Source organism: Paramormyrops kingsleyae, chromosome 1 (genome assembly GCF_048594095.1).
Source record: "Paramormyrops kingsleyae isolate MSU_618 chromosome 1, PKINGS_0.4, whole genome shotgun sequence".
NCBI lineage: Eukaryota > Metazoa > Chordata > Actinopteri > Osteoglossiformes > Mormyridae > Paramormyrops > Paramormyrops kingsleyae.
In genome coordinates, this window is record NC_132797.1 from 70,539,420 (window position 1) to 70,555,181 (window position 15,762).

The 15,762-nt window shown below is 40.8% G+C and overlaps 1 protein-coding gene across 12 annotated transcripts in view; it reads right to left on the minus strand.

Moving 5' to 3' along the window:
• Positions 1-6,742, minus strand: part of mycbp2 (MYC binding protein 2) — an 80,447-nt gene extending 73,705 nt beyond the window's left edge. For 6 of the 12 annotated variants that reach the window (XM_023799075.2, XM_023799006.2, XM_023798538.2 and 3 more), the window contains exon 1: positions 6,030-6,742. In XM_023799075.2, the coding sequence (XP_023654843.2) occupies positions 6,030-6,298 (269 nt within the window). In that variant the 5' untranslated portion in view covers positions 6,299-6,742. The remainder of the gene's footprint in view (positions 1-6,029) is intronic. The other 6 variants (XM_023798616.2, XM_023798839.2, XM_023798298.2 and 3 more) reach the window with 1 other exon arrangement.
• Positions 6,743-15,762: the final 9,020 nt, after the last annotated feature.

The following is a 15,762-nucleotide window of genomic DNA, read 5'->3' on the forward strand; positions in this document are numbered from 1 at the left end:
GCAAATGTCATCGCATCAACAATGGCCCAACCAACTTCACATTGATGCTGCATTCCATTTGAACGCATAACTCGGAAATCCCAAGTTCCTAGTCAGAAATTTCAACTGGAATGCCCCCTTAAATTGGAATTATTACTCGGAAAGTCACAGGAATCTACACAACCCCAACCTCAGAATCCAAGATGGCTGCGCCCTTCATCAACAGAAGTTAAAGCTGTAGTGTTATACCGTTTATTAGCACTTACGTCTTATTTATGGCTCATTAAATTGGCAGCACACATGAAACTGTTGAACCGCTATCTGTGATCATGTTGCTATAATGTTTTTATGCTCAAAATACAGTGTAATGTGTTGTCATCAACTGGTATTGCTAACAATGGCTAACGATGAACCTGGCTAGAATTGGGGCCTGTTTCAGAAAGCGGGATCTTGCTTAGCCAAATAATTTCTTGGATTTAATGGAGTCTAGGTTAAATGTAGGTGAACAAAGATCAATGCCATTTAAACTGGGGTACCTTAAATCTGATAAGTTGTCTGGCTAAGCAAGAACTCCTGCTTTATGAGGTGCCTGGTATTGCTAAATGGTTTTCCAATTTGTACCGGAACGTGGTTAACTCAGGTGTGACATCATACGCAGCACCAACTCCTGACCTCCGAGGTAAATGGAACACAGCATAATACCCTTGGTTTCGGAATGAGATGTTGGGCAAGCCACTGTCCAGATACTTCTGGCCATAAAGTGTACCTACAGTAAACAATGTAGCACAGTAAGCTTGTGCAATATGATGATGATGATATCGGTAATAAACAATATCATGCAAGGAACCTGGTGTCGGTATCCGACAGTGACTAGCCTTCGATTATCGCCTTCATTGATGAAGTGGGCAGACACAAAGCAAGGTAACATGCGCAGTGTAAAATGTTTGAGAACCACTGCTTTGGATGGCTTTTTAAGGCTTGTGACATATTTTCCCAATCTTAATTAATTCGGGCCCATCCACCGATCGTATATCACCCAACCTATACCACAGTCACACATAGTCATCACTATTCTTCAGACATTATTCACAATCAAGAATGTTGCATTTAAGACACTGAACACTAGTGGGGATTGGGTGGATTCTCCTATGGAAGCAGAGTTCTCTCTCTCTCTCTCTCTCACACACACACACACACACACTCACACACACACACACACTCACACACTCTCTCTCTCTCTCTCCCCGATACAATCGCCAGCACTTTTCAAAAAGCTTTCACATACATTCTACCCCTGGTCAGCTGGTAGTAAGCACTAGCACAAAAAAATCCAAAGGATGACACAGCCAAACTGGTGACCAAAAAAAAATAAGCAGAATGGAGCGTACGAGAAGCAGTGGCCATCCACTGCATCGAGACCAGCATATTGCCACTGCAATTATGCTCAACTGCACTAATATAATTCCAACGATTTCAACAAATTTTCATTTGGTAAAACCCATGGTGACGCCACTCTAGTTGGTTGACTGATCAGAATCTGCAGTATTGCCATGACAACCAGGATGTTAACTGGTAGTCCTACCTACACAGCAAATTCCGTTTAAGATACATTAATCCAACTGATGGTTGTTTTTTTCAGCTCTAATTTCATTGCTAATAAGGGACAAAAAAAATTTAGATTAGGATGACAACAGGCCAGCCATAAAGCTAAACCATTACTGAAGGAAACAACCGTTACGTGCAGGTAGGCTAAGAGCTTAATCCAAAGAGTGCCAGAACCAACTTAAAGGAAAACGATTAAACATTAAACAGTCGATGCCAATCTCCTTATCCACTGCAACTCTTACCAATCAGTGCCATTATTTTTACTAAGTGAAACACCCATTTATCCAGCAGGCTAATGTTAATGAATAAAGAGAATATAATATTATTCACAATTCTGCTTTGCTGGTATTACTATAAATCATCTACAATAACAGCATATGAAGTGCCAGTTTACACCAAAACAGCTGTATTCCTCTCAAATTAATGTGTTGTTGGAATATATACTTAGATTCTTTCAAAGATTATTTTCCTCTTGTACACAAAGAAAGGCTATCAGTAACAGCCCTTTCACTGTACCACATGTCAACTTCAAAGGGTGGTTATTAGGAGGGGCACAGATTTTTAAAAATTAGTAAACCCTTGACATAAAATCCTCTGAAAACAGCCTGGGCCAACATTTACAATAAATTGACAGACCAAACTTCGGCAAACAACTGTACCACACATTTATAAAGATAAGATATGAAAGGGAAAACTGAAATCCCTAGGAGGAACATATCTCCATAATAACAAGACTATAGTGCTTTTAAGGGACATGCAACACATAGAAAAAACTTTAACAACAGGAAATTCATTTAAAAAAAGTACACCAACACCCAAGGGAACACGCCACCTAAATCAAATTCAGGAAGGGTACATTAACAATTGGCCTTAAGCTGACATATTGATTCTATTCAGTGCAAATAAAGATCACACTCACAACAACATGACTTCATATGAAAACACTTAGTGGTGACTTTATAAAGGCACAGTCCATTAGTAACCTTCACTTTTAAAACAACACTATAGACTTCAAACTGATGGCACAAGATGGTCCAGTTATGCCCAATGATTTCCACTCTGGAAAAAGTAGAAGGAAACAGCACAGCTCTGTTTCTGCAATCCAGAAGACCACATGAGGAGTCTGCAGTATATGCTACTTTCGACAGGCAGCTTGATGAATGACTCACAGACCAATCAGTGAAGATTTCAGGTCAGCTATCTATCGAGGCCCTATATAACTGAAACAACCAACCCCCCCCCCCCCAAAAAAAAAGTATCATTACACTGTCACCTTGACTCTATTGTTGTTTTTCAACCCAAACTCTTAGCACAAGACAATTCAGTTTTATAAAAATATTAAGATTCCAGCGGTAAGCTACCCAAGTCTAAATAACAAAAGACAATAGTGCAATGTAATGCAACAAAAACTCTGCAGTTACACATTAACAGCATTGTTTTCCAGTGCAGCACAAAATGGTCTCCATATGATCAATGAGTCAATACAACAAGGTTTCATAACAATGACAACACACTAATACTTCTGTAAAATAAAAAAAAATTAAATAATCATAAAGGATGCAGGCAGTCCCTGGGTTAAGAACATCCGACTTACAGACAACTCATACTTACAAACGCACTACCATTAAGCCCATTAGATAAAGAATGTAAGCTAAACGCAATGGTGTATAATAATGGATGGACACACTTTGTGACACCCATGAAAATGTTTGCGGCTTTAGCCGTTCATCGGTTCAAGGTGCAGTACATTAAGTAGTTACTTTTATCATTACTGTAGAATTCTTTATTCATTATTATTACCATATTATTTTTCCGACACCTATAAATTCAACTTAAAGACAGACTTAGGTAACAGATCTTGTTTGTAACCTGGAGATCGCTTGTACTGTAATTGGGCGGCATGGTGGCACAGTGGTTAGCACTGTTCTCCCACAGCTTTAGAACCAGGGTTCTCTCTCTGCCAGGGGTCTGTGCGTGGAGTTTGCATGTTCTCTCTGCGTCGTCATGGCATTTCCTTTGGGTACTCCGGTTTCCTCCCATGGTCCAAAAACATGCTGAGGTTAACTGGAGTTACCAAACTGCCCATAGGTGTGCATATGCAACTCAATGGCGTGTGAGTGTGCCCTGCGATGGGTTGGTGCCCCATCCTAGGTTGTTCCCTGCCTTGTGCCCGGAGACTCTGGGATAGGCTATAGACCCCCTGCAACCCTGAATAGGACAAGCGGTTACAGAAAGGGAATGAATAATGTAAAGTAAGGCTTATCTGGGGAATAACTTGGGATGGTTAGGTAGTATGGAGCACTAACAATGTGCATTATTGTCCAGAGAGTACCTTTAACCAGAAGGCAAACAGAAACACCATACCGTTTGCAATGTCACAAATGGCTTGCCAGACAGCATGTCAGAAAAACAGAACATATTGACTGACCGGCACACTAACAACAGAAATGAAGACGAGCCTAAGCAGCATAACTAGATTATCATCACAAACACACTTTTTTTAACCACTAAGTTACCTGCTATTAAATGGCAAATGTTTGCACCTGGCACATACTTTCTGTAGCTGTTCAACTTCCAATACGTGTCTAAATATTATTAAAAAATATATTTAAAAAAAAAAAATCCCCAATGCTTAGAGGCATGTGATTTGGCAGTATAGAAGAATGTGCTTTTTATTGCACTGATGACACAATATACCTGTGTGCAATGATGCACATAAACCTGGAGTGCAAATATAGAGAGACACAGCTAAATATTTGGCAAAAATAAACCATTTTCCTAATTTCATATTTTAAAATTAACAATTAATATTAAATTTGCATGTACACTTACCTAAGTTTACACTTAAATGTTTGCCACCAGCAAAAGACACTCATTGTACTTTTTGTACATGGTGAATAAAATGATTCTGATTCTGCTTGGCCATCATCATCAGAGCTGAGTGTACGGATGACAGAACATTTTAGGTAGCAAATTCTCAGTCTTTGAAGGCGTCTCCTCAGTAATTAGAGAAGTGTATTAAACAGAACCTGTTTTCAGGAGGATAACGGGAGCACTACACCCTTTCCAACAAATCCAAAAATGTGCTGTGCAACTTAAGAAGCTACAACTAGACGACTAAAGCGCACGAGAAATTCCATTTTACAATGCTTTGCAACCCCCATTGTCCAGTCTACAAAAAAATTACTCAATTTGTGATAAAAAAAAGACATTTCCATAGTTTCACTTTCAATTTTAGTTCTGTCAGCAGTTGATAGCAAAGACAAGATCTATTTCTTAAATTGCGTAACGACACATCAAAACCGTTATAACACCTCAAAACACAAAACGTTTGGGAGAGACACCTATTTCAAGACACTGGTCTAACTGACTTCATTTTTCTTTTTATTAATTGGGTTTTGCTAAAGAAGTACCACCTTGCATGCTTCAATGAGGGACAGCAGTTTAATACGCTTGAAAAGCCATTACACTATTAGCCGCCTTAATTTGGTATCAATAATACAATTTCAGCTAGTGACGCAGGACAAATAAACACAGATTGTCTTTGGCTTTGTAGTACTGACTAAGTAACTAGAACATTAGATGACCGCTAGGATGAGATCCGGGATGTTTATAAGCAACTATAAACCCGTTTAACAGGCATGGATGAATCACGGCTGGCTTGTCAGCGAAACGTGGTTTAACGGATGGACTGAACTCTGAAACTCGGTGCTGAGGACATAGTAAGCGCATCAACACCCGCTATTTATTTGCCTTTCAACGCACACGGATGCACAGTCATTTCCTGGACAAAAAAATCCTGATATATCTATACTGATCTTGAATCGGAGTCCCGGTGAAAGGAAGGGCTGGTCAACGGAGCCCCGCGTCGCAGCGCGGGCTGTCATTGCCTCAAACACCCACATCTAACCCGATTACTTCCCTATGAACCCCAAGCAAATCGAGACCCCTTTTGATAACCAAACACACTGCATATATAATTCTGAATGTGCTATATGTGTCTCCAATGAAGAGCAACGTTTCTTTTGCATTTTGCCCTTAACAGACCCAGGGTGCATGCCGCAGATCTGCCCCGGTTAGCTAATAAATGACGATCAGTCGAGTGGGCACACGTAAGAGCCAAATAAGACAAACAAATAGACGCAGGTATATAGAGGTATATTCGTCAAATATATAAGCACCAAGCTAACCAGTTAAATGTAGCTAGATAAGCCAAACAAACGCCAGCTATGACAGCTAGCTCGCAGGCTAGCCAGCACGGACTTCCCTAGCCATTGTAGTACAGCAGCTAGCCGGATAGCTAACCAAGGGGTGTAGCTAGATAGCCAAGGTTCGTTCTCGTCAGCCTTCTAGGTAGTCAACTGATTATTTTTTTTAGACAGAAGTAAACATGTACAGTGCTAGGTTAACAGTGCAGCGTGCATTTCTGATTTGTTTTGACCTACCTGCTCTGTGAAATCCCTTGCTCTTTGTCGCTTATGGCTGTGGTGTAAATCCTCCGATATATGTCCCCCAAAGCTCTCCCTGAGAGCAGAAGCTGATACCGGCTCCGGCAGTCTGACTGAGCCCCCGGGCCGGGACACGAAGCCATAGCTAATCCCGTACAAGGAAAATCGGTCCCGGCTGCTGAAAAGACTTTGACACCCAAGCCCACGGTGGGAGGCGACGAGAGGATCCCTCCTGCAGCCGCCGCCGCCGCAGCGGCGCACATCATTATTTTGTGGAACGATTCGTATGTTACATCAGAGACATTTAGTTAAAATCTCACTTTTAGCAGTCACTAACATTCGTCATTAAAAAAGACCTTATACATTAAATCTAGCTGTCCTTCGAATGCAGAAAAAAATAAAATTCCATGCACCCGATTAGAACTGAAACGACATAAAATACACTCCGTGGTGCGAATCCGAAGCGGCGCTCCTTTTCAGCGCGGTAATTTCAATCAATGCCCGATTAAATATGACATTCCCGGGCATAATGTCGCATGTGGGCGAACGACATGTACGGCTTTCCTTCAGAGCTGGGCCGTGGTGTCGGCTGGCAGCGCCCGTCGCTGGCGTTTGGCTGGAGCCCGAACGAGCCGCAGTATCGCTAACGCTGCCATCTTAGCTTCATCCTCGTCCGCGAGCCGCTGTCGCTGTCAGGCATGCCGGGATACGCCGCGTGCGTCCCCACAGCGCCCGCTCTGCTCGTAACGCTATTCGGACAGCTTCGCCCCTCTCGGTTTGCGTAACCCGCTTGGGCTTTAGCTTTTTATCCGCATATGCTAGCTTGGACATGGCAAATTTAAAAAATCCTGAGGTTTTTCCCTACATCCGTTTGCCGACATTTCCAATTTACTAAAAACAAATTGATAAGAAATGTAAAATTGCCATAACAGTTTTTTTTTTATTTATGGCATGTATTTTAATTTTTTAATGTACCATATACTAAATTAACGTATAAAAAGCAATGTTTTGAGGTTAGATAATATAATAGTGAGCACTTATTAAATTACCTTAATTTCTGAGGAAAATAGAAATAACTGGATTACAAACAAAAATATTGTAGTTATTTATCATCTTCTACCAGAAACTAAACTATTTGAAGGCAGAAATGAATGTGGTTTTATAATGCCTTGTTCAATTACACTAAATGGTTTAGTAAGTAGTATTTGGGCTGTTGACATACACATTTAATCATGCACACACATATACAAAGTAATGAAAATGGCTATTCAAATGTCTTAAAGGGACATTGGTCCTCCACGAGCTGCCAGACCAATTCTGAGGCACCTTGGCATGAATTCTGCGAGAGAGAATGTACAAAAAAGTTCATGATTTTTTGATGGAAAATTCCAAAATCACCAACTGGTTGGTTTGACCTTTGGTGACTAATGTGGTGCAGTGGATATCACTGTTGTTTCAGACCTGGGTTCAAGTCTTTGTGAGGGTTCTGTGTGTGGAGTTTGCATGTTTGTCTCAATCCCCTGCCCCCCCCCCCCCAATCCAAAAGTATGCTGATGTAAATTGGAGTTACCAAATGGGAGAGCCCTGTGATGGGTTGGTGCCCCATCCTGGGTTGTTCCCTACCATGTGCCTACCATGGACTCCCCTCCCCCCCTGCCCCCCAACCCTGAATAGTCACAGGAAATGGGTGGGTGGGTGGAATGACTAATAGAAACATAAAATCGCCCAAACATGTATTTTTAATTTATGGCAAATGATAGTTATTTTATATACCATCTATAAAATTAACATATGAAAAGCAAAAATATATGAGTACATATGTATATATGTTCCTGGATGGAACAAGCGGTTACAGAAAATGGATGGATGGAATGATAATGTGACGTGATTTACATTGTTTTCATACTCTTTGAACCATTTAGTAAGCACTCCTACCCCGTTACCCTGAAATTCACTCTGCTCTTTGTGGGGAACATCAGACCCAAACCACGTCTGATGGCCACCTGGACTATTCACTGAAGGAAAAGAGAACATGAGGTTATCTGTCATTTGATATATACTTGGCCGCTTGTTGAACACTTGGTGAAAGATGACTCACCTGACCATAGTTTGTTTAAGACCTCAGTAAACCACTGCTTGTGTCCTTTGTACCACGTGTAACAGTTTGTATGTGTAATATGGGATTTATGTAATGCAGTCCAGCTATCCAGCTAACTGTATCTTGCGTTTTGCCTCGCATCTTAAAAAGTGGAACTATGGTATCACAGCTGTACAAAGTTGTATGTAGTGTATGTGATGCTCATATACGTCAACATGTAGAGCAGGGTTCCGCAGTTCCGGACCTAGAACCCAACACAGTTTGCCGATTTCCCCAATCAAGCGCCTCTTAATGACCTAATTATCAGGTTTAGTAGGGGTGTCTCAGCAGGGAAATTGCAAACAGGCCCTGCAGGACCAGACTCGGGGAACCTTGTTATAAAACATTGTATTGACAACATGAAGGTTATAGTTTCAAATCGCAAGGAACATACATGAGTTGTATCCCGTCTTTCGACCGTAAGTCCCTTTGGATGAATGAATATGCGCCTTCATCCACATTTTCCCATAGATGATGACGTCCTTCCCTCAAACTCCCATGCTAATCAATGTCTCAAAAATCACCAGTTTGATCAGCCCTCGTGTTGAATCTCATGTCAAATATGCTTTAACAGTCACTCAGATCTCCTCTTGTAGCCAAAAGAATGAGTATATGCCCAGAATTTTTAACATGACCTTTAAGCATGATGGGATATTAGTAATTAATTCAGGAATTTTGCCTGCCTGGAAGCTTCTTCTTTTAACAAATATTTACTGAAATGTCCCCTTTATTTTAGTAGGTACATGTATATACAAATGTTCTGGGATTTGGATTCTGGCATCAATGTTACTGTCATACTTATGTAACCTAAAAATGTTCTTCAGTTTTAATAGTAGAACTAGACGCCTGCTCTGCAGAAGCTGTTCTCAGGTCAGCTCCCACATGCACTCACATTATTGACTGTGCGTCTTTAGGAGCTGGAAATGAAGTAAGAATCAGAATCAGCTACATTCCCCAGGGACATTTTGTGTACAAGAAATTTGCCTCTGTTACAATCTGAACAAAGTAAGCAATAAAATAAGTGATCATAGTAAAATACACTGCACAATTCGGCATCCAGTGTGAGTCAAAGGACACACCTCAGCATTGTGCAGTGGACTACAATGCAGTAACCAGGAAATCCATACGTGCAGCAATAGTTTAATTAATTAATGCTACAACACAAGAAAAGAAAGCAATATTGTAAAGCAATTGGAAAATGCAATGCTATATTACAAGCAGCACCTGCGTCACTGGTGAATATCATTCCTATGTAGGGTGGTGCAGTGGTTTGCACTGTTCCCTCACACCTCTGGGACCAGCGTTTGAGTCTCCACCCTGGCTCCATGTGTGCGGAGTTTGCATGCTCTTCCCATGTCGTCGTGGGACTTCCTCCAGGTCTTCCAGTTTCCCCCCCACAGTCCAAAAACATGCTGAGGCTAATTGGATTTCCCATAGGTGTGTGTGAGTATGAGTGTGTGTGTGAGTATGAGTGTGTGTGTGTGAGTATGAGTGTGTGTGTGAGTATGAGTGTGTGTGTGAGTTTGAGTGTGTGTGTGAGTTTGAGTGTGTGTGTGAGTATGAGTGTGTGTGTGAGTATGAGTGTGTGTGTGAGTTTGAGTGTACCCTGCGATTGGTTGGTGCTCCATCCTGGGTTATTCCCTGCCCTTGGCTCTGGACCCTCTGCGACCCAGAATAGGACAAGAAGGTACAGAAAATGGATGGCATTCCTATATATTGTATGGTACTGTTCTTTAGTTTCCTGTTTCTCTAAAACAGGGGTGTCAGACTCCAGTCCCGGAGGGCCGGAGCCCTACACATTTTTGGGTTTCCCCTCATTTAACAAACCTGATTCAGCTCCTTGCATCTCCTTCTGCTAATTACCACGCAGCTCTTGAGCTGAATCATTTGTGGTGGAACAGGGAAAGAGCTAAGCTACGCAGGGCTCCGGCCTCCCAGGACTGGAGTTTGACACCCCTGCTCTAAAAAGTTATGAAAATTCATAATATAGTAAACTGTTGGGAGTGTTTATTACCTGGGCAGTATACTGGTATCTTTCTACTCCAGCATAATGTTCAACTGTTACAATATGACTTAATCAATATATTCAATTAAATTTTTCTTGCTCTTTTCTCTAATTTTTGTTCCCACAGTCATGTATTATCTTGATAAGTGGATTGATGAAATGGACAAAAACGTTTTAATTTTGTGTGTTTTTATACAGGCCCATGTTTGACCTTTATCAATATTATATAACAATCATCAATAACTCTCAATAGGCATTTAAGTGGAGGTCAACATTTATTATGGAAAGCAATTAAAATATGCAAATATTCATTGCTGAATTCTTTTCTTCGCTGTAGGAGAACGGAGACAGGCAGCCGACAGTTACTTAGTACGGTGTACAAACCCACAGCCAAGAGATCCCGCAGACTGCGGTGGGAGGAGCTTATGGACAGCAGACTGAGGTGGGAGGAGCTTATGGACAGCAGACTGCGGTGGGAGGAGCTTATGGACAGCAGACTGCGGTGGGAGGAGCTTATGGACAGCAGACTGAGGTGGGAGGAGCTTATGGATAGCAGACTGCGGTGGGAGGAGCTTATGGACAGCAGACTGCGGTGGGAGGAGCTTATGGTCAGCACACCGAGAGCGCAAATGTTGACACGGTCACTGTTCAGTTCAGCTCCAGCTACTACAGAGATTTCCCACGTAGGTCAAGCACAGCCATTTTGTACTGAGTATATATCGTCCCACTGTGTGGCAAAGTGAGGATGTATTCATTAATGCATCGCTGTGTTTGTTTTTGTCAATGCTGCGAAACTGGTATATTGTGCTGAAAATGCAAAGGTCATGGATTGAAATCCCAGGGTACAGATGAAAATAGTGACCCTTCCCTGTACTTAAAGTCGCTTCGAATAAAAATGTCAGATGAATGAATAAATGTAGAAAAACTGCAGAATGTAGAATATACAGTCGGCATTAACTTTGAAGAACAACAAAAACCCCAACAGTATTAGACAGCTTTTCCCATAATGATATTGTGATTTAATAGTGACATTGTAATTCAACATATTATGACACGAAACAGATAAATCGGTAGGATGAAAATTAAGATATTATTTAAATACTTCTAGATCTGCATGGCTGTAGGACCCAGAATGAAGCCCATGTGCGGAGACTTTACTACGTGTCCCTGTGTAATTCCAGTTAGACCTTCTTTGGCTATTAGAACCACATCCTGGTTTGAGTGACCGTGCATTCAGAGATGCCTTTCAACACACCACTGTTGTACTGACCTTATTTTTTGCATTTGTGACCTTCCTGTTAGCTTTTATGAATCTGGAATTCTCCTCTGACCTCTTTCAACAGCCAAACTGCCAGTGACTGGATGCTTTTTTATTTATTACACCATGCTGTATTAACACTAGACACGGCTGCACGGGACAATCACAGGAGAGCGACTGTACCCGAGATGCTGAACTCGCCATGTCTGCCACTACCAGTCACACCACATTTAAAATCATCTCGATCATGTGTCACAGCCGTTCTAACACTGAGTTTCCCAATCACTGAACCCCTCGAGCCTGTCTGCACATACATTTTCAGATAACTTCCAATGCGAATGAATTAAACACAGGTTTTCTCCATATGTGTGCATATGTAGATGTATGGATATTTATGAAAGGTTGCATATACCTTCACATTGAGATCAGCTAATATGGGTTTATCTGAACACTGGACAGCAGCTGAAACTAAGAATCGGTTACTTTCCACATCAGGCCTCCTGCATTAAATATTTTCACAAAGGTTCCATTTTTATCGTGCATTCTCTGCTTGGCAAGAGGGATTACAGTGATACAGTGATATACTTCACAAGTATATCCCTCTCCCTCTTTCAATGAATCCCATGTCAAGTTTTTTTTCCGTTTGATGTTTTGGGGTATGTTCTTCCTTCCCTTGACTTACGACGTTTGTTGTCAGAGCCGATGTACATGCTATTAGCTAGTAACAGTACTGAAAAGTACAGCTTGTATTCACCAGCTCCTATTCATTTACCCCTTTGCCATGGCAACAGCATCAAAGCCCACATGGATCACACGAAGGCTGCTGAGATCCAGCTCAAGGGGGTGGATAATATGTGGACTGGAGTCTAAAGGCAGAACGAGCCTCCGTTTGCAGACGAAATCCATTGTCTGCGTGCCTTCAGTCAATCGAGAGACAAAAGAGAAAATGTAGCTTCAATTTTCCTTCATAGCAACTCAGTTCTTTGGCATTTTAAGTATTACTGATAATTGTAAACAAAGACATAGTACATTTGTTTCACCTGAATTTACTAGGCGCCGTAGTATGAATTTAAATACAGAGAATGTGTACATGCATGCATATTTGCATTTTGTACCTTCCGTGGCGTTTATATTTACATACAGAGAGAGGTAACATGGCGGCGTTGTCTGACGGCTGTGAGACTCAGCTGCAGTCTGTCGGCTCTCTAATTGAGTTAGCACAGATCAGAGTGAGCTACACGGGTGATGTCATGGTCTAATTGGACAGCATCTGGACCGCGGAGGGTTTTTCTGCACTTGAAAGATGACGCACCCAGATGGGTTCTCCTTCCATTAGACACTAAATGCGCAGGCTTCAGCAGTACATGCTCACTCACTATTAAAACGAGTCACATCTCTGATTGTGATTTATCATGTATTCAGGAAGGCTGTTTAACACGACTGGGCGCAACAAAAAAAAAACTCAGCTTCGTTAAAGTAATTACTTATTCGACTTTACTAAATTATATAAATAAATATAAAATCTGTCATGATCTGTAACAAAAACAACCAAAAAATATTTGGCTAAAAGGAGTGACACGGTGATGCAGTGGGACCGCTATTGCTCAAGGTTTATTTTGCATATTTAGGACAGTTTGCACAGTAAACACTAAGGTACACTATGCTATGAATACTGTATGAATACTATATGCTTCCGGACGCCGGTAAACATAAATCGCAAATACAAATTAAGGCGCTCCAATAAGACAAAAAACAAGTACATATGATAAGAATAAATACGTAACTAGGTAACAAATATGTAATAAAACAGTACATGTGTAAATTACGACAATAAATACGTAAACGCAGTGATGTGGTGTCCACAGCCCATGATAAAAAAGGCATCCCATTGTGCATGAACCACTGCGCTATATGCAGTGTCTTGGGGGTCAAGGATTTACCCCCCTTAAGCTGCTGTTCTCTGTGACAGCCGCGGATCTGGGAGTTAATGTTATTATAAACACATTCCGGTTAGGCCGATGCCGAGTTTGCATATTAAATACTCCAAGTCAAATTAAGCGGAATTGGTTTGTGCTGTCAAAAGGTACTTTGGTGCCACCTAGTGTGCTTTACGAGAATATACTACAAGTAATTTCGCCGTTCCTGCATATCTTATCCATCCAGCTTATCCAGTAAATGATCCCAGGAAGCCCAGGGTAGAGGGTAAGGGACAACCTTAAAAAGAAGGCAGTCCATCCCAGGACACACAATCACACAACTGCGCGTCTTTTGCTTACGGGGGAATCTGGAGTACCAGGCAAAACCCAGAGAATATGAGGAAAACATCACACAAGAAGCTGGTGACAATACTTATTTTCATATTCATCATCAAAGAGTACTCTCCTTTATAATTCACAAGCAATTGCCGAAGATATCATGCAAATATATTTATAATTATAAATGACTAATGAACTTTATTAATATCCATGGGTTGCTGACATATATTTCTATGCTGTAGACATATGTACAGATAACTTTATGTGTCATTTTAAGTAATATATTGCTAAACTTGCTAAAAAGTAAAACCTTGGAATTCCTCTTACGTTAATATGACCCTTGTCCCTTTGTTTGACAGCATGCATTCCTTTAGCATAATTCTCATAATGGGTAGACATTAACTACTCCACCACACCTCCCAGTACTATGCACTGTAGTGTTTCATTCGACACTCCTGACATATTTTCTATGAATATTTTCCAACCAGGGATGGATGTCAAGAGACACCCAAGGTTCTGTCCAGAAGTTATACCATCTTCCGGTTCTGCGTTTGGTCTTCCTGGTGTCAACCTCATTTCACATGTAACATCTGAATTTTATATCATATCTAAGAACTTTGTTAGACAAACAATAATCCCCTTCAACGCCACACCCTACAATACTATGCCACTAGATTTCCTTTCATGATCTCTGAAGTCACTCCTCATTACAACACCTAGTAACCAGAGTACCATAACTTGCTAACCAATTACTAGGCCCTTACCTTCTGACCAGGGACGATCATCCTGTGGCAAGACCCATCTGTGTCCATGAGAAAATGTTTTAATAATATAAAATGTCATAGTGTAGACCAAATTCCAATGCTAAAACCTGATTTATCAACTACTAATATTTTACATCTTCACCTATTAGCTTATAAGCACATATAATACAAAAACGTTGTGGGTTGTTTTAAATAAGAGTTTCCTGTGAACATATCACACAGTCTTCACCAGTTAAAAATCCATATTAGTTAATAAGAAGCCAATACACTTTTGACATAATTAATTGTTACAAAAACTGTACTGTCTATATCAGAACCATAATTTAGCTGCATTTCAGGCATCTTGTCAGGACTGGATAAGCACAATTTCTAACTCTTACTCTCCTGTCCTTTCCCCCTTTAATAATTGGCTATTACACACAGTCAGAAAAAAGGGAACAGCACAGGTGCAATTCTGTACCCCAAGGTACAATTAACATTAATGCCCCCCTCCCCCAAAATGGTATTAAAAAAATGCTCCCCAGAGTCCATTTCTGTACTTTAGAAGGTACATTTACCTATAGCTATGATACAGCTGGCAGGCCCTTCAGGGTACAGCCCTGGTGACAAGTGATTGTACCCTCAAAGGTACAAATTGGTACTTTTTCTTCTAATAGTGCAGTACAAAGATTAAATCCTTCAGAAGAGACCCGTTATGATTCCCTGCTGTACAGTTTTTAATTGATAGTCAGTTTTCAATAAACTACCACCACATTTCTCCCCATCAAATAACCTAACCATCAATATTTTTCATTCATAACTCATCACTAATGTTTCTCTGCACACTGTGAGAAAAAAGAGTATAATTTTGCACCTTTGCTTGTCACTGGGGCTGTACCCTGAAGGGTCTGTCAATTGTATTTTACAGCTATAGGTAATTATACTTTTAAAGGAACAGAAATGGACTCTGAGGAACATTTCTGTAACATTGGGGGTACATTAATGTTGTTCGTACCTTGGGGGTGTACCTCGGAGATACAAACTGCTACTCTGTGTTAGATTCCATGGTATTAGATAACGACAATTAAAAAAAAATAAGAACAATTTTTTATTGTGCTGTATGTGGGCCAACAAAGTCAATCGTCGGCTGCTCTCCGTAGGGCTGTGGGGGACAGTCCGGCCCCGACAGTGTCCCAGACCGACATTAGCTTTGCATTATTTTTCCACAATTGTCTCATATTATTTGCATAACTATTTGTCTTTCTGTTATAGGTCTATGTTTTTTTTAAAACTTACTTTTCTGGTTTCAGCTGTTTGCCGGTGTTCAATTTC